Source organism: Gobius niger (genome assembly GCF_951799975.1).
Source record: "Gobius niger genome assembly, chromosome: 14".
Lineage (NCBI taxonomy): Eukaryota > Metazoa > Chordata > Actinopteri > Gobiiformes > Gobiidae > Gobius > Gobius niger.
In genome coordinates, this window is record NC_136865.1 from 22,631,265 (window position 1) to 22,651,987 (window position 20,723).

The 20,723-nt window shown below is 41.4% G+C and overlaps 1 protein-coding gene across 1 annotated transcript; it reads left to right on the forward strand.

Annotated features, from left to right (window-relative positions):
- The first annotated feature begins 562 nt into the window (after window positions 1-562).
- Window positions 563-20,382, forward strand: slc9a1b (solute carrier family 9 member A1b). Its single transcript, XM_079570922.1, has 12 exons — window positions 563-1,291; window positions 7,023-7,483; window positions 8,832-9,082; window positions 11,686-11,903; window positions 15,039-15,235; window positions 15,421-15,510; window positions 16,608-16,678; window positions 17,045-17,218; window positions 17,302-17,416; window positions 17,498-17,596; window positions 18,625-18,697; window positions 19,804-20,382. The coding sequence occupies exons 1-12, from the start codon at window positions 991-993 to the stop codon at window positions 20,055-20,057; spliced, it is 2,304 nt and encodes a 767-aa protein (XP_079427048.1). The 5' UTR covers window positions 563-990; the 3' UTR covers window positions 20,058-20,382.
- The last annotated feature ends 341 nt before the right edge of the window (window positions 20,383-20,723 follow it).

Genomic DNA, 20,723 nt, shown 5'->3' on the forward strand with positions numbered 1-20,723 from the left:
AGAACCGAACCCCTTTAAACCCCAAATTCTACTGACTTTAGTCACATCTCAATGGAGACGAGCTGGAGACGTACCCACTCCCGGGAAGGTTTACAGTCATATCTTAGGAGGGATGAGCTTATGAGGTATTTCTCAATTATGAAAATATCTGTCATAAATCATGCTTGTATTTAAATTTTACTTATATGTAAAATTCTACGTGTTGTGGCTTTAAGAGAGGTAAGCTGTTCACAACAAAAGCACATGTTCGTTTGATCTTTTATGAGGTATTTTTCATATCTGTCATAAAGTAAATGCTTGTGCTCCTTAATATAAAGCGCCACCATAATTTTAAAATCTTGTCCTAGCTTCGAAATGTTATGACCTGTATCCTGTAGTAAAATTCTAGCCTGGTTTGATCAGACCCTTGTACTCATTGCGTTTCGTACAAGGGTCTGGACCTTCAATTCAATTTAGCATTTGTGAGTGAATTGTATTTAAATGCAATTCACATCACTCAGCATTTACTGCTCAGTGGCCATGCAAAAGATCCTTCCCTTCTATCCTCAATAAAGCACCAACATTGTACCAAGGAGGTGTTTTGGTCTTCCCTCCAGCAGGCGGCGCTTGTTTCCTCAGCCTCGGGATGTCCGTTACTCAAAATGATGTGGAGACGGCGTGAGAAGAAAACTCCCCAATGGATGGAGCCGTGCGGAGGAGGAGAGACCGCAACTAGTGGACGCCTTTAAACGCGCACAACTGGATTACGCTGCGCCAAACGTGAACTCAAGTCCCGACAGGTCGATCACAAAGCTTTAAATTGTCAAATCGAGTTGTGGCAAGTTTTCCCCGCGATTGAAAATGCCAGGGGAGTCTCCGCGTAAAAGTGCGGGTCACTCTGCGCTAACTTCCCCACAAGAGCTTCTTCTTTCCCGGATCCGGCGCAGCGCTGGACCCCGATAAACGGGCACTGCTTGGGCGTAATTTTCAGCTTTACATCAGTCTCGAAAAATGGCTGTGCTCCCTGGCTCGTCGCCGTGTCCCACCCAGAGGAAAACCCCGTCGCCTCCTCTGCGCTTCACCGCAGTGCTTTGGTGCCTCTCGGTGTTTTTGGTTTGCTTCGCAGTCGCCTCCTCGGGTCGTGATGATGTCCCGAAAAGCGGCGGGTGCGCGGGGGAAGTCGACGGACACGACTCGCATCACCACAACGCGTCCAAAAAGGCGTTCCCCGTGTTGTCCTTCAACTATACCCACGTCAGGAAGCCCTTTGAGATTTCCATGTGGATTCTCCTCGCGCTGCTCATGAAACTTGGTGAGTGGATCTTGTGTTGTCACGTGTCACGCACAAGCAGTCAACACCTTTCGTTTTGGAGGAGGAGAAGCGAATTACACCTCAATCCTATTTCATGTCAAGTTCATTACTCTGTGTCTGTCTTTGTTTTAGCACTCCCTGAAACTTTTCTTTACACGTCATACACAACTAATCTATAGCCTTGACTGTTACTACATCTGTTATGACAAAGCAAGAAACATGAAGTATTGGCTGCACTCCCTCTCCAACCAATCACTCTGTCACAAAGATAAGACACTGAGGTGTCTTGCTCATCGGCATTAACTGAAAATGCATTCATAGTAAGGCATTATAAAACTCTATAGAGATAGGATTAAAACTATATTGCCCTGTCTCAATTAGGGCTGGGACAAATGATCAGATTGGATGGCGATACTTTATCAAGTATCGCAGTACTTTCAATACTTGTGTTTTGGGGCATTTTGATCACACACTCCTTTGTTTCCCAGTATCAGCACTTTGTTGCATTTTGTGTTAATGCATCAGTCTTAAAGAGGGGGTTTTATGCTTTTTTCAGTCACATAGCACCAGTCTATATCACACTACAATGATGACGAAACCTTCTGTTGGTCTGTAAATGCAGTAAATTAGAACAACTGCCTTGTATAAAATTGCTCTCTCAAAATGGCTGTAGCGAATGTCTTGAAATAGGCCTCTGTCTCTTTAAGAACCTCTGACCCTTTTCCGACACGCCCCCTCCACACGCTGTCTGTGGCATCAGTGGGGAGGGGGCTCTGCTGAGGAGCAGTGGTTGGTTACTCGGCTGGTGACGAAAGCTCGGAGGCGTCTCCAGGAGGTGGGGGCGTTCCTAGGAGGACTCAGGCAAACCTATCCCTAAAATGGCTGCCATCAGAGTTTTTACAGATTACTCAAAAATACGTGAATGTGCCAAGGCAACACTTCAGGCATGTTTTTAATGAGGGAATGACATAATAACAACATAAAATACCCCCCCTTTAAAGCAATACTAAGTAACTTGTGTCCCTAGATGCCATAAGAGACACTGCAGGTGTCGTAGCATGTTACGTTTTTAGTAAATACTACGCTGACAGAAAAGACACAGGGAGAGAGGGATATTGAACATCCGATTACACAATGGAGATATTTTTTTCACTCAAACTTGGCTGTAAATACAGTTTAAGTTGCGCTAGCTTTGCCCGTTAGCCTGTTAGCTTCTTCTTCGTGATTCCATTAGTGTGTATTGGGGCCTCTGACCTGTAGGCAGGAAAGTTGCAATTGTGTTTTTTTTGGCCAGAGACTCCAGGGGGAAATGAAAGACCCCCCAATCATCCCATTAACACTTGTATTACCCCCAGAGGGACTACGGAAAGGATTTATTGAGGTAAACAAGTTACTTAGTTCTGCTTTAAGTATCGTGATACATAGCGGATCGTGACAAACGTAGATCGTTCCTGCCCTAGTCCAGAAGTAAAAAGTCTTCCTGGCAATTACAGCCATTCAAATTGCAATTTTGATTTGTCCATGTGACTCTAAATGTGACTTATTATAATATAATTCAGTGGTTGCCAACATGACAGGCGGGCCTCTCCTGGGGGGGGGCACCTGGGATTGCAGTGGGGGCTCAGAGCTTTGTCTGGTGAGAGGGTCGGGTCAGAAGTGATATTAGTCGAAAAATTCCAGGGTTAAAATAATCAAATATGACTGACGAAGCTACAGGTGCAGAAAACACTCACATTTTAATGTATTTGTTTGAATTAAATGCTTATTGCAATTATTTTAATGTGTTTGATGCATTAAGGGCACAGCATGCACAGGGGGGGGCTTCAGGAAAGAAAGATTGGGAACCACTGATATAATTGACTTGTTGTTCGGTTGTGGTTTCACACAATGCACAAAGCATGGTGTTTATGTGTGTGTGGCTAAATTTAACGAACTCTATTCCTGCAGCTGTTTTTGAGATCATTCAGCCTCGACCAGGATGTCAGACTGAATGCTTGGCTCAAGTTTCGATTCAATTAGCCAAAAGGTCACGAGTGTTATGTCCACCCCGTGTGATCTGCCCCTCTCTCTCGGACAGCACTGATTTTAATATTTTCTCCAGTGAAGTTTATTATTAAAGGCCGTTTGTCAAATGCAGGTGTCGAGGGGTAGTTTGTCAGTTTGCTGCGGGTTTGTTTGCAGCCTGTCTGTCCTTATCATCTGCAGCAGTTGTCGATGCTGTGGGGATGGTCCCACTTCCTCCTAATGCTCCACCCGATAACAGAGGCGTCATACAGGGTCGTAACATAATACTCACCACTTAAAGCCCAAGTGCTGTAATATATGGTTTGTGTTTTAGCGAAAAGCTACATACATACATGAAGTGTGTTTAATATGTTTATAACATGGTTGTGAGATAAAGGTTAAGGCAAGGCAAGGCAAGGTAAGTTTATTTGTAGAGCACAATTCATACACAAGGCAATTCAAAGTGCTTCACAGTTGCATAAATACAAGAAAACAAATAGAATCAATAAAAACATCAACATAAAATTAATCAATTACAGTAAAAGGCGAGACTGCAGATAAAATACTTTCAGTCATATGCATGGGTAAAAAGAACTGTTTTCAGCCTGGATTTGAACATTGTCAGAGTTGAGGCCTGTCTCACATCCTCATGGAGACTGTTCCAGATTTTAGCTGCATGAAACTGAAACGCAGCCTCACCGTGTTTAGTCCTGACTCTGGGAACCACCAGGAGACCCCTCCCTGAAGTTCTCAGGGCCCGAGATGGTTCATACGGCTGTAACATGTCAGAGATGTACTTTGGTGCTAAACCATGAAAAGACTTGAACACAAGCAGAGCTGTTTTAAAGTCTATTCTCTGAGTGACAGGAAGCCAGTGCAGAGACCGGAGCACTGGACTAATATGGTCGTGTTTCCTGGTTCTTGTCAGGACTCGAGCAGCAGCGTTCTGGATGTACTGTAGCTGTACTGTAGCTGTTAATGCACAATAATGTCACAATAACAAAATTTAAAGGGGCTAGATTCAAGTTGGCCCTTTTATGCTCACTACTGCCACCTCAGGTCATACGTGTAACTGCACCTTCTATATTGAACTCGTGCATGACGGCACTTCTGACCCGATTTAAGTTAACTTTTTGAGTGACAGTGCAGGATTTTAGAGGCAGTTGTGGTGAACAGGTCTGGGCTCATTCTACACATTAGGACATGGCTGGAACATGTAGGGGGAGGAATATACATAATTTTTAAACTCCGTATAGTCCCTTTAACCACTTAACCCCCGCTTCTTACAGCCTATAGGCCAGTGCCTTATTTGAAATCTAAGACCAACATAACGGATCTAAATGGATCTTTTTCCCTCAAGTTGTTGTCGTGTTGTTAACATTTTGGCATCCTTGTTTTTGTCTAATTTTTGTGGCCTTTTGGTGTCTTTTCCTCCTCGTTTTTGTCACTTTTTTCTTGCATTTTCATCCTCGCTTTGTTGTTTTTTTGTCGCTCTTTTGTGGCTTGTTTGGTGCATTTTTCCCCCTTGTTTTCATCACTTTTTGTTGCTCTTTTGTGGCTGTATTTGTTGTGTTTTCATTTTTGTTCTCATCTTGTTTTTGTTGCTATTTTGACACTTTTTTCAAGATGTTTTTATTCGGGTGATGCTGAACTGGAGATCAAAAATGACTGTGAAGCTTTGTTAAATCTTAAAATATCCCACAACAAACATGATATAATGTATTACATATGTACAGACGATACATGTTGGGCCCTTAAATGTATTACTTATTTGTAATTTATTGAACCTTGAATCGAATTATCATGACAGCCCGATATATAATTAGCTGCTTTATTGTCCCCATAGGGAAAGGGAAATTCGCCCTCTGCACATAAGAAACCAAACCGGATACGTTGCGAAAATCTTCCCAAACTATCAGCTTCCCCTTGGGTCTCACAGCCTTCTTAATATATTTGAACCGACAGTGGAAGGAAGGGTTTAGTACAGACTTGCCATCAAATACTGTTGTTGTGTCCCTGGGCAAGAGGCTTCATCCATATTGCTCACTCCAGTTGCGTCCGGAAAGTAGTAATTTGTCTTAGTTTTTATTTCTATCTGAAGAGGTTACTTAACTTGTAAATGGGGAAGATCTTGCACAAAGTCCTAAAGCTACTTAATGTGGTAATGTGCCATAACACCTTCTCCTCTTTAGTAATAACAGTGTAGTAGACATCTGCTGACAGTGCGTATTTCCATAAGCTTGTTTCATATTTAATGAGGCTGAATGCAAGTCACTCACTTCTCCTGTCACTGAGGTCTAACTGGAAAAACACCGTGATTCAATAATGTTGTTTGGAGGAGAGCAGCTGTAGTTCATATAATCCACTCAGAAAGCCTTTCGAAGTTCCTTGAAGACTGAGATGTACAGCGGTGCACATGTAAAATGGTCTCATGTCATTGGTGTTTATTAGAAAGTGTTCCAGGATTCAAGAGCGATGATTATAATAACGAATATAAATATCTAAGCTACAGGAAGTGGACAGGTGATCCAGTCTGTGTATTCTCTTTTTAAAGCGGCTCAGTGGTTGAGTGTTCTCTCACAAATCTGAAGGTTGTTGGTTCAATTCAAGTTATAGCTTGTTCATACTGTGACATTTTCCATGGGAATTGACAGGAATTTATGGGAATAAACAGATAATAAACACTGAGGGTTGTTTCTTTACAGACAGAACAAACTGAAACACACTGAAGCTTAAATATTTGATTTGATAGTTATACACTGAACTATAATATATAATAATATAATATTTTTTGCCATGTCTGAGCACCAGGGTTTGAAGAGGACAGTCTTTTAGGTTGTGGCCAATACAAAGAAGAGCTTTTACAAATGGATGTAACCAATCACAGTCTAATGAAACAAAATAATTTAATAAAACTTTGCAGTTTGCCCCACACTTATTAGAAAGAGAATTAAGCAGAATGTAGGTTTAGAAAAGTAGTGTTATGTTTTGACCTGACAATATGGTCCTCACACTGGGAACTAATAGTTCACCAATTGTTGATTCAAAATAATAATAATAATAATAATAATATTTTTTTTAAATTCCCAATATTTCCATGCTTGAAGCAGTACTAAGTAACTCATGCCCCTAGGGGTCATAAGCGCCACTGCAGGTGTCGTAGCATGTTGTGTTTTTTACTCATTAATTGTCCGTGAAAGTAAATACTACGCTGACAGAAAAGACAAATGGAGAGAGGGATATTGTTCACCCAATTACACAATGGAGAAAATATTTCTTTTCACTCAAATTTGGCTGTAAAAACTGTTTAAGTGGCGCTAGCTTAGAGTTAGCTTTGCCCGTTAGCCTGTTAGCTTCTTCTCCATGATTCTATTAGTGTGTATTGGTGACTCCGACCCAGAGGCATCTATGACCTATCATGACCCTATCATCCCATTAACACTTGTATTACCCCCAGAGGAACTACAAAAAGGATTTATTAAGGTAAACAAGTTACTTAGTACTGCTTTAAGTTCCCATTGAAAGTTTCTGTAAATTTATCATGAATTTTCCACCCCTTTGCAACCCTAATTCTAAAAATTAACTGTTGCAGAAGTTATTTGGGTCTTGGCTCTGGAGTCAGAAAACCTCCCAGGCTAAAAGACAATTGACTACATCACCAACAATGTCTTGAAGGGAGTCAGTATCAGCCGAGCGCACTGTAACCTGCATTCATTTATCTCCACAGGCTTCCACATCATCCCCCGCGTGTCTAACATCGTCCCCGAGAGCTGCCTGCTGATCGTGGTGGGTTTGTTGGTGGGAGGCGTCATCAAGGCCATGAAACAGGCCCCTCCGGTCTTGGACGACAAGCTGTTCTTCCTCTACCTGCTGCCTCCCATTATCCTGGACGCGGGATACTTCTTACCCATCCGCCCCTTTACCGAAAACTTGGGGACTATTCTGATGTTCGCTGTGGTCGGGAGTCTGTGGAATGCCTTTTTCATTGGCGGGACCATGTACGGAGTGTGTCAGATCAAAGGGGCGCAGCTGGAGAGGGTCGACCTGCTGTCCTGTCTGCTTTTTGGGACCATCATTTCGGCCGTGGACCCGGTGGCGGTGCTGGCCGTGTTCGAGGAGATTCACATTAACGAACTGCTGTACATCCTGGTATTCGGGGAGTCGCTGCTCAACGATGCGGTCATTGTGGTGAGCGGGAATTAGATGCACAGATCTCCCCGTTCTTTTTCACCCCTTTATGCTATCAGTCAAATATTTGTTAAAAATGTAGGTGAAGTTAACCTCGTCAACCCCACTTGAACTGAGCACATTTTCTCCATTTGGCTTTACACAAATCTATCGGTTCAGGCAGGTTTAAGAGGCTAAGGACTCGACTATCATAAATGTTGCTTATTTGAGCCATTATTCTTGGATTATCAACCTCAAAATGTTTTTTAAAGTGAGTCATACATTCACTTCTGCCTCACTGTTGCTTTTGAATACTTTCATTGTTACATTAGAATAAATGTATTGGCAATTATTGGATAGTTTTAGTACCGACCAGGCCCTTCCCTGCTTAGCTTCCAAGGTCTGACGGGATTGGGCATAGCATAGGCGGTATGGCCACATCATTTGACAAGGTGCATTGTGCAGCTTTTATGTGGAAAAAACAGCTGATATTTGTGCGTTTGTGAGTCACTTGACCTTGTAGTGACCCAGTGGCTGTATGAGTGGTCAGCATGGTCACTTGGTCAGCATACTTTCAATCACAGTGGTCTCTAGGACACTCCAGGATCAATTGTTTGGAAGGTTTTCTCTGCTGATGGACCCTCTCCCTAGAAAACCTAGAAAGCAATTGATCCTGGAGCGTAGAAGAGACCACTGTGATCGAAATCGAAGGCGCCATGCTGACCAAAAAAAAATCCTGCCCTGTCACTCAAAAAGTTGTTACTTCGGGTCCGAATCCGAATGTGCCGTCATGCACAAGCTTAATATAGAACCTACAGCTAAGACCTGAGGTGGCAGTAGTGAGTATAAAATGACCAACTTGCATCTAGTCTCTTTAAAGGAAGTTACTTGGTTGTTTCACCTCAAACAAATGGTACAGATTAAAGAGAAATAGTCTTTAGAATAAATTCACATTATTGCTCTGTTTTAGGGTATTGAAAACCAAATATCATTAAAGTGCTGGTATCAGAAAAAATAACAGTACCCAGCCCTACTTTTATATGGGTTTTAGACTTTTCATATTTGATAAGCAACACTATAGGTACGAAGCCTTGAGGAACTTTTCCCTTTTCAGGAAGTTGAACATAGACTGTTAGCTACAGCGCCAACTCGTTTCTAGCTCTCACAAACCCTTTCACACATTCTGAATCTTCCCATTCATTCATATGATTAGTTTACAGTCACAGCTGCATTCAAAACACATAAAATAATGTGATGCAAACAGCACATTTTTCACAACTTGCTGCTTTTACAATTATACTCAATGAGGCAAAAAGTATTTTAGTCGAGCGTGTAACTGTTTGGCCTTGACCCTGTGTCCTCTGTCCAGGTCCTGTACCACCTGTTTAAGGAGTTCTCTGCTGCAGGCGAGGTGACTCCGTGGGATGCTCTTTTTGGCGTGGTGTGTTTCTTCGTGGTGTCTCTGGGCGGGATCCTGGTCGGGGCGATATACGGGCTCCTGGGGGCCTTCACATCCCGATTCACCTCCCACACTCGAGTCATTGAGCCGCTCTTCGTCTTCCTCTACAGCTACATGGCCTACCTGTCCGCCGAGGTCTTCCACCTGTCAGGAATCATGTCGTGAGTTTAACTGTGGGTCCACGTAAAGTTAAGGCTCTAACCTGAAGTTTTGTGAAGGCAATCCCTCCCGTACATCCTGATTCTTAAGGAAAATGTATGTTTTATATAGCTTTGTTGTGCGACAAAGCAACACGGATTTTTGTAAATTGCTGGGTTTACAACATAAAAATAATAGGTTTACTTTTCTCCAAGAATAACTTTCAATTACAAAACAATTATTCAACAACATTTAGTTATTTTATGGGCTGTTTCAGGAGGCCACAAGAATCCTCTGACTCGGACATCTCTAGTCTAACATCTCTAACCCAGTGTCTCAAACTTCTTTTCCTTTTTCCAAATGCCTCACTTTTCCCAAGCATTTTAGCATAGACTTGTCAGCCAGACTCAGGCATCCTTTCTATTAAGTAATGCTGATTCCCAGGTCGCCTTCACTCCTAGCTGCACATAACTAATGTACTATTATTATAAATCCCAGATTGATTTTTGCTGCAGTGTATCAAATGTAGAAACAGTCTGCAAGGATCTATAAATACAGAATTAATCAATAGATGTTTTTCCTGTGACATTGTTGAAGGGCAAACCCTGAAAAGGCTGTCTGAAGCACTGTTAGTGCAGATTAGACACAAAGTTGGACTAAGACCTGACTCGGAAATACAACAAACCTTTTGGATTTGTAATTTAGACAAGGTTTTCCTACAGGGACAATAAAGTAGATCCGCCTTAGTTTAATTTTTTAAACCAAAGGCCCGGGAAACAGAGCCTCGTATTGCTCAAAACGTGTATGTTTTTAAAGCAGTACTAAGTAACTTGTTTACCTTAATAAATCCTTTCCGTCCCTGTGGGGACTACAATACAACATACTACATACAAGTGATGATTGGAGGGTCTTTCATCTCCCCCTGGTGTCTCTGACCATGTTTGCAACTTGACTGCCACCGCACCGGAGCCACCAATACACACTAAGAGAATCACGAAGAAGAAGCTAACATGCTAACGGACAAAGCTAACTGCGGACTAGCGTCACTTTAAACAGTATTTACAGCCAAGTTTCAGTGAAAACAATTATTTCCATCCATCCATCCATTTTCTTCCGCTTTATCCGGGGCCGGGTCGCGGGGGCAGCAGTCTCAGCAGAAATGCCCAGACTTCCCGATCCACACACACCTCCTCCAGCTGTTCTGGGGGGACCCCGAGGCGACACCAGGCCAGCTCGGAGACATAGTCCCACCAGCGTGTCCTGGGTCTTCCACGAGGCCTTGTCCCACTAGAACATGCCTGGAACCACGGGCGGCCACCTCAACTGGCTCCTTTCGGCGTGAAGGAGCAGCGACTCTACTCCGAGCTCCTCCCGGGTAACTGAGCTCCTCACCCGATCTCGAAGGGTGCGCCCAGGCACCCTGCGAAGGAAACTCATTTTGGCCGCTCGTATTCGCGATCTTGTCCTTTCGGTCATTACCCAAATCTCATGACCATAGGTGAGAGTGGGAACAAGTAAAAAAAATAATTTCCATTGTATAATTGGATGCACAATATCCCTCTGTCTCTTCGCCTTTTCTGTCAGCGTAGTATTTACTCTCACGGACAATTAATAAGTTAAAAAATCGCAACTTGCTATGACACCTGCAGTTGCGCTTATGGCCTCTAGGGGCAAGAGTTACTTACATACATACATACACAGCTGTTTGCGCTTGTGCTTCACAGTTAGAAAGTCCTGGGTTCGATCCCCGGCTGTAGGAGGCCTTTCTGTGTGGAGTTTGCGTGTTCTCCCCGTGTCTGCGTAGGTTTCCTCCGGGTACTGCGGTTTCCCCACCAATTAAATCATGAACAATACGCCAGGATGAATGTAGTGTGTGTAGCTTAGCAACGCCGAGTGTGGCGTGAATGAATAATGACTACAGTGGAGCTTTGAGAAACTTGGTAATACAGGCTTGTAAAGCATATTACAAGTGTAAGCCAATATTATTATTATTATAGACTAACACTAACAAATCTATTATAGAAAACGCTATCTCAATGGCCGCCGCCTGGGCGCCGCCATGTTTATTTCCCATACCGACTTTGAAGCTAAGCAGGGACGGGCCTGGTTAGAACTGGGATGGGAGACCGTTTGGGAACACCAGGAAGCCTGGCGACAGTAGTGAGTGTGTGCGTGGTTGGTGTTGGGGGCTGATCCGCCGTCACAACAACGCGAGTGCACGAGATCTGACTGCCGTGCGTGTGCGCGCATCCAAACAGGGCGATGTGTGTGTGTGTGTGTGTGTGTGTGTGTGTGTGTGTGTGTGTGTGCGCGTGCGTTTGTGTGTGTGTGTGTGCGTCCGTGCGTGTATGTGCGCGCGCGTGCAAAGGCCGGGTCTCAGCTAGTAAAGAATAGAATAGCTCGGTCACTACTGGTAAATACATTATGGTCCAAATGCTTTTTTATGAACCATAACTTTTTAACATTTGATAATCTCCATTAGTTCGTTATGGATTATTATGGAATGCAGGGGGAATCCTTTTAACGAGACAATCCTGAGCTCCATTTGATATCCACATGTTTTCAGTGTTCTGCCATGGTAACGACCTTCATGAAATGGACTCACGATCTTGTCCCCTCTCTTCAGCCTGATCTCGTGTGGTGTGATGATGCGGCCGTACGTCGAGGCCAATATCTCCCATAAATCCTACACGACCGTCAAGTACTTCATGAAAATGTGGAGCAGCGTGAGTGAAACGCTCATCTTCATTTTCCTGGGCGTCTCCACCGTCGTCGGGCCGCACTCCTGGAACTGGACCTTCGTCATCGTGACTGTGCTCCTCTGCCTCGTCTCCAGAGTCTTGGGTGAGGAAATATCTCTATTTTTTAGATTTGTGGCATTAAAATGTAGTATTTGAGCATTAAAGGATATGTATCATGTTATTTAAGCATTTATATGATATATTGTACCTCTACCATTATGGAGCACTAAATTTTGTGATAAATTATTATAAAGTATTTTCTAGGGGTATTTTTCAAACCCGGAAGACAAGACGCTTGGATTCAGTTAACTCCGCCCCCTCTCTCCGAGTTGATGCAGCCGATGCAACTTTTGCAGTAGTAGAAATATAATATCACAGCAAAAAGTAAAGTTACTTCACAAAGCAGTTAAAAGGAGTTGAAATATTTGCAACACAGCTTCATAAATGACTAACACACACGTTAACACGCGTTTTGATTGACTCACCGGCTGCTCCATCGTCGCTGGTTATAAGAGTTTAATCCATTTGGATTCTGGGTTCACTAAGCATCCATCAGTGAAGTGACGGTCACAGACAAACACTATTTTGGCTGATAGTCGCTGAATCCCGGAAAGAAATTCCAACTTCTGGCGAGTGAATTCTTCTTTAGGAGGGATGAATAAAGTCCTGTCCTCTCGCTGCTAAACGCGCATTTTCGCCACATTATCGTTACGTAAGAAAAAAGAACAGGTGTCCAGAGTAGGTTAGAAAGAGCTCCTTCTTCACAGCTTTCGGTGCAAACATGACATCTGTTCAGATGCTCAGGGGTCTTTCTTACAACAGAAATAATGAAAAAACTGTTTTACAAATTAAAATCAGGCCGTAAGGCATTACATGACAGACGTCGGGCTCTTACTGTTTGACACTATGACGTAAAATACATCAGAGTGTTAGAAGTCAGTCGTCAAATCCTCACTTCTAGCAAAAATAAACAGATCTACAAATCTTCAACTACCACCTGCAATATCGAACTTCATAAACATTTCATCGTCCAAAAAACTACTCTCAAAAGTTTACAAAATAATATCAAAACCCATTCAGTCAATATGTATACCAACAACCAAATGGGAAAGGGACCTCTCAATTGCTCTCGATGCTGACTCCTGGAATCAAATCTGTAAAAATATTTATTTCATGACTAAAAATGCCAATTTACAATTAATACAGTACAAGACACTACACCGAACTCACTACACAGGGGAAAGATTAGCAAAAATGGGATTTACATCAGACATCTGCTCACACTGCACCCAAAATTGCACCGATACATACACTCATGCCACCTGGCACTGCACCCCCGTCAAACACTTTTGGGTAGAGGTCACACAGTCACTCTCCTCCCTGCTGGACTGCCACATCCCACTATCTCCCCTGCTCTGCTTGCTAGGGGACCTCACAATACTCAACAATAAAACAATAAACCTCAAACTAGTTCTCATAGCTCTAACCATCGCCAAGAAAACTATCTTCATAAACTGGAAAAACCGAAATATCATCAATATTACTCATTGGAAAAATCTACTAACCGACTTTATTTCAATGGAATACACACAACCCTCTTACAGTAACTCAACAGAACCCGAACCCGATAATCCAACCCTTTCTGATTTGATATTGCTTTAAACTAATCTCTTTTGCTCCGTCTCTTACTCTTCTGTCCCAGATTTTTCTCTCCTCTGTCTGAGAGCCAACTCCTTGTAACCCCTCTCCACACCATTCATTATACCACACACACGCACACGCACACACATGCACGCACTCCTAACCCATTTCCATGTAGTTTTTGTATTTTTTGTTGTTGTTATTGTCATTATTATCTCACCATCTTTTTTTACCACCCCTTAAGTGTTGTGGTAGTAGTAGTGGTGGTAACATATTGCATATTAACTCAATCTCTGTCTGTCCCCCACCATCTGTGTGTCTTTTAATGCATCACAGTGGAATAGTACAAAAAAAAAAAAAAAAAAAAAAAAAAAAAAAAAAACACACACAAATGATACACAAGCTCTCAGGTCGGTGGGAAAGTGCTTACAGGGACAGTATTTCTGCCCAGGTGAGCACTTCTTGTCCTTTTAATGCACCTTAGCCCATTTTAGGGTAAAACAACAACAAAAAACAACAACAACAATACAGATATAGATCAGGGGCAGAATGGTGGAGAACAAATGGATGAAAAAAAAAAAAAAAAAAATACGTAATTTCGTGATCATACGACTATTGAACATGACTTTGATTATGAATATTATTATTATTATTACTATTACTACTACTGCTAGCATTATTATTATCCTATTATTAACAGGGTTGTTGTTGATATCTGTATGTATGTCTGTGTGTGTATATGTGTATATATGTATGTGTATATGTATATGTGTGTGTGTGTGTGTGTGTATATGTATATATATGCAAATATATAATAATCATAATTGTGATTTTCATTAGATACAGTATAATGTCAGTATGGATGACGGTGTTGATGATGACAATGACAACAAGGATTAGAATTGAATATAATTTTTCTATCGTCTATTTTTTTACTTTTCTTTTTTCCCATTACACACGAAAGCTCTCACATGCACGCACGCACATAAGCGCACTCACACACACCCGCCCAGTACGCCTACCTATACAGCCTATGAAATTCTTCCCAAAAGTTTTCTGGTTTAATGTCACATGAGATCTGTTGTCTGTTCTTTGTAATGTCTGTTGTTCTTGTTTTCTTTTCTTTGTAATTGTCACAATAAAAAAAAAAAAAAAAAAAAAAAAAAAAAAAGAAGTCAGTCGTTTTCCCGGGAGGGGGCGGAGCAGCTGCTCAGAGAGCAGGATTCAAACATTCAAATCGACAAGTGTAAGTTGTGCAAAGTTATGTTTCCAGCTGCACAAGAATTGTCCACCTGGGGTTTAAACTATTTCATATTTATGCCACACTTTCTTTTTTTATCAAACAGAACCAGCTTGTTATTTGGGTTTGTTTGAGTCTGAACTCCTGTGAGATGATGGAAAATTTCTGGATATGTCATATTCTTAAACTTGTCCTAAGTGTGACGCATCAGCTTTAAGATCGTAGTCAAGGAAGAAAGAAACCTCCTTAAACTTTGACCAGCCTCACACAGTGGAAAACTGCCCTCTTCACTTTTTAATATTATATCTATGATACGGCTCTTAATTTACTGATGAAGGATAATTAATCTCGTTTCAGGCGTCATTGGGCTCACGTACATCATCAACAAATTCCGTATTGTGAAGCTGACGAAAAAGGACCAGTTCATCGTGGCGTACGGTGGCCTGCGAGGGGCAATAGCTTTCTCTCTGGGTTTCCTGCTGAAGAATGACGACCTGAAGAACATGTTCCTCACCGCCATCATCACCGTCATTTTCTTCACTGTCTTTGTTCAGGTGCGTTAAACATATTCACTGTTATTGATTATACACTTTTATACTGAATATTATGAAATGTTAGTTTTGAGTTTTTACTGTTGAAAAGAAATGTATATGATTGTAGTATTTGTCTGCTACATAATAAAGCAGATTGAGGGCTAAAAAATAATTTACCACCATGTTGTTTCTGTGTTTGTTGACAGGGTATGACCATCAGACCGTTAGTCGAGCTGTTGGCCGTGAAGAAAAAGAAAGAAACCAAAGGGTCCATCAATGAGGAGATCCACACACAGGTCTGACTCTACTGTAATATCGATTCATTTATGAACCTCCTGGAAATGTGCCTTTTCAGGTTCACACACTTTCACAGATTCACATAATTTTTGTTCTCAAGTCGCCCGTTGTGCCCAAATTGCTATTCCTCTCAGTTTGCAAGTCTTTAGAAATAGGGCTGTCAAAATTAAAGCTTTAACTCAAGATTAATCGAAAAAATAAGTAATCGCATCATATGTTTTGACCAAACACACTCCTGTATCTGAGCACAAACATTACCTTAAAGACAAAGCACTTGTATTAATATTGTAAGCCAGGAGTCCCCAACCTGTTACATGATGAAGTAGATGTATGCAACACAAGCGACAGAGAGCGACTTCTGCATCAAAGGGGCTTGTCTGATTCTGCTTTTTCAACCTGCTCTTTGATTTAAAAATGACTTTCATTTTGTCCTTAAACTCCACTTAATGAAGAAGAAGAAGAAGATCTTTATTTATATAGCGCCTTTCACAGACATATAGTCACAAAGCGCTTTACATGAGACAGTTGTACATTCACTCCATACTCGGTGGTGGAAAGCTACGTTTGTAGCTTCAGTTTCCCCTGGGGGAGACTGTCAGAAGCGCTTTCGCGACTACACACGTCTGCGCCAACACCACCATTCACTCACACACATCATTCATCCTGGCCTATTGTGCATGTTTTTAGTGGTAGGGGAAACCGGAGTGCCCGGAGGAAACCTACGCAGACACGGGGAGAACATGCAAACTCCACACAGAAAGGCCCCGTCCCTGGTGGGAATCGAACCCGGACCTTCTAGCTGTGAAGCGAGAGCACTAACCGCTGCGCTACCGTGCCGCCCGGTAGCGCAGCGGTTAGTGCTTCTGTTAAAAATGTTCAGCACCAAAGAAATTATTCTAAAATGTGCCTAATGTTGAGCGAGAGCTTCCCCGTTATCAATTTAAATGCTTTAAATTTGAGTGATTTATGTCGGCCAAGTATTAATAATGAATATAATTATTAGAGAAAAATTAACCGCGATTAAAGAAATCAATCGATTGACAGCACTAGAAATAATACGTTTGTCAATAATGTTTGAATATGAATTCTCTTTTAGTTCCTGGACCATCTCCTCACTGGGATTGAAGACATCTGCGGTCACTATGGGCACCATCACTGGAAAGACAAGTAAGATTTCAACACCTTTATTCTCCTTTATGTCTTCTTTAACCCCCACCTTAACCGAGCAAATTTTCTCCAGTTCGGTTTTCCCCTAATCTTAAAGCTTCGCGACTGGAGCTCACAGCCTCTAGGCCAGTGTAACGCTTTTTTTGGTCACTTTTTTGTAGCATATTTTGTAATTCTTGTTGCGTTTTCATCCCATAATTATCACTTTCCATCACATTTTTGTCAGGTTTTTTTTTCCCCCTCTTTTGTTCCTTTTTCGTTAGATTCACATTACGCCAAACTGGAAAAAACTGTGCTCGGTTCAGGTGTGAGCTCAGAGGTCAACCAGCCCTTAACGGAGTGTCTTAATTTTTCTCTACATTTCAGGTTGAATCGATTCAATAAGACGTACGTGAAGCGGTGTCTGATCGCGGGGGATCGGTCCACGGAGCCTCAGCTGATCTCGTTCTATAACAAGATGGAGATGAAGCAGGCCATGATGCTGGTGGAGAGCGGCAGCACGGCCAAACTGCCCTCCGTCGTCTCCACTGTGTCCTTGCAGTGAGTATAAAACACAAAAACAGGTTGTATACACTAATTACTGACATTAACAGTGTAATATCTGGCATGTCAAATATTCACAGAAATATTCAGGCAAAGGAAATTCACAAAAAGAGAGCAATACCGAGCATCTCGAAAAAACGTGAAGAAGAAATCCGAAAGATCCTTCGTGGAAATCTACAGAAGACCCGGCAGAGAGTAAGACATTTGTTAGATTCTTTTTTTTTTTTACATTAAACATTTGTTGTTGATGTGTCGTGTGTGATTTTGCCTCAACAGCTTCGCTCCTACAGCCGCCATGACCTGATGATCGACCCGTTTGAGGACAACGTCAGTGAGATACGCTTCAGGAAACAGAGGGTGGAGATGGAGCGCAGGGTAAGAGACTTCACCAAAACTTTACTCACTTTAATCTTTATTCAAGAGACAATAGAGACAGAGATGGACTGCACCAGATTACTGCTAAATACGTAGATAGTTTACATACGATTGAAGCCAAACCAAGCACATTTCTCCAGTTTGGCATTACCCAAATCTAGAAGATAAAAGTGGCCAAAGAGCGACAGAAACGTAGCAGAAAAGCAACAATCACACAATTAAAAAAGCGGCAAAAACACACCTAAAGAGTGATGAAAAAGCAACAAAAAAGAGACAAAAACGTGACAAAACACAACGAAAAAGCCATAAAAAAAAAGTGACAAAAAGTAGATGGAAAAAGGATAAAAACACTACATTTATTTATTTTATTTTATTTGTTTATTTGACAGGGACATTGCACATTGATGAACATTTCTGTAAATGCACCAGAATTAGTCAAGAAGGCTATTTTCCATCCGGTCTCCCTAAAAACATGATCTACAATTTTCCAGTTATAAAATGCAGTAACACTTAAAATAGGGCACAGCAAGAGCACAAACACCGCACAGTTATATCATAGTTCACATACTACAAGAAAAAAGCGATTAAAAAAGATGAATCACAACAAAAACACAACAAAATGTGACAAAAACGCAGCAAAAGAGCGACAAAAATGTGGTGGAAAAGTAACAATAACACAACAAGAAACCCACGAAAGAGCAACAAAAACGCTTAAAAAATGCGACAACACGACAAAAAAGTTACTATCGGATTTGTAGGTCTTAGCTTTCAAATGGCCTATAGGCTTTAAGCTTTTAGATTTGGGTAAAGCCTGGAGAAAATGTGCTCAGTTAAGGTGGGACTTCAGACACCTGTTCCACATGATTTTGTGATAACCTATGGAGGTTTGGGAGGTTTTTTTTCTTCGCCAACAATTTACGATTGTTTAGTTGCATTTGAGGACATAGCGACAAATAACCTGGAATGTTCTGCGATGTGGCTTTTTCTGATATACTGAAGCTATAGTTTCCTATTTTTTTTTCCCACAGATGAGTCACTACCTCACCGTCCCAGCCAAAACCCAGGAAAGACCCTCAGTGAGAAAAGTCAACTTTCAACCAGGTCTGAACCACTTCCTTCACTTAACTTGTTCTAAACTGTGCTTAGGGCTGAGTGTCAACATGTTCTGCAAAAACTTCCTGAAGTTTCGCCTTAGAGGGATCACACAGGTCTATGTTCAAAGTGCACCATGAATTAACTGTAGGAGCCGGGGGGTTTTGTGGTTTCCCCGTCTTTATGAATATTTCGCCTTCTGCACCACGGTGATTGGTGGCACGATGGGACTGGTTCACACATTAGTGCCGGCGCTCACCTGAGCTGTGTGTAGTGTTTGTTCTGGGCCTGCATCATGGAGGTGGGGTGAGCTCGGTGCAGGCGAGTCGTTATTTCACATCACAGGAAAGATTGTGTCTTATTGAGATATCGCTTGGCATTCCATTAAAGGGATATTTCAGGATGTTTGACATAGGGCCTCATTTCATAGTTATCCAGAGTGTTGCTGATTTCTGGAGATATTTTTTGGGAATTCATGCAGTTCTTATATTTGAAGAATTAGTGGCTCGATAGAATAATTTTAACCATTTTGCATTTAAAATAACTTATATTTGAGCAGCATCAGCTTAGTGGTTGTATAAGCTACGCAGTGGTGGAGTGATCTGCTAGAAAATAGTCCCTCAAAATGCAATCGTTAGTTATATTCCAAAAATATAACAGTTATATTCCAAAAATATAACTGTTGTGGGATTTTTGTGGAGAGTATGAAAACTATATGTCTATGAAGACTATATATTTTTGGAAACCTTATGGTCTAAGCAATGAGAAAAACAGTGTTTCCATTTGCCCATGTCAATTGGTGAAATTGTGCAATTGTACCATTGTCCCATTAGAGTAAATGGATAGTTCTGATCGTCGCTATGGTAACTCTATGAAACATATGACAAGGGCTTCATTGACTTACATTTCCATTGACGGACATTTCTGTACATTTCTCTCACTCCTCCTTACATAGACATCATTTTACATTTTAAAACATAAATGCCAATGTTGCTTATGTCCACTTTAAAATATGAAAACATCATTATAGTATGACTTTCAGGGTTTATTGTACAATTTGTATTTTATTTTAACTACCAATAACTAAACATTTATTTATTTCGCTGTGATTATAGAACACAAAGTTTACACTTACGACGAAAGCGAGAGTCCGAACAGGAGTAAATCTGAGGGGATGTCCCGTCTGTCCCTCGGTCCAGACGACGTCTTTGTCTCAAGTGAGACGCCCCAATCGACCAATCAGAGAGCAGCACAGCCAAAACCGACCAATCAGGTCACAGCAGAAGACTCTGACAATCTCTCGATGTCCCGCTGCCAGAGTGACCCAGGACCAAAGGATGAGGAAGCGGATGATGCCTTTCTACCATAGAAGCACTAATTTCCCAAAGAACAAGAATAAGCTTGTTTAGAGACTTAAAGTTCCTCCTGGGAAGTTTATCAACATTTTTATTTATTTGCAAATTTTGTGCCATTTGTTTTTTGCCTTTTTTTTAATCTTTGGATTTTTATCAGGACGATGCAGTGTCACCACAGCATGCGCCACTGCCTGCTTTTTATAAGTGTGTGTTTTGTCTATAAATGTTAGTTGTTCAGCCAAAGTTATTTGTAAAATAAAAGTTGTTGTTCTAATCAACTTTGCACAAAAACAGCTGAAAGCAGCTAAAGGCACACGTCATCCTTCTGGACTGATACAAAGACACAGCACACAACCTCAATGTCTCATTAAAAATGTCTAGTCTCACATTTTAAATGTGCACAATGGATTTTAACTTGGATAACAGGGTTCATGTAGTTCTGACACTGACCTGTAAAGATTTTTACATAATCTACACATTTGATGAAGTAATTGTTTGAATGAATAATTATTGACCTGCCATATGAAACCAAAATAACTATGAAGAGTATTAATAAATTGTACATTGCTTTTGCTTATAATAAAATTATGAAAAAGCTAAAAAAGGTTACGTCTATGTCCTGCAAAACATTTTTTGCAAATCCGGATATGTGTGTGAAAACAGTCACATTGTAAAACAAC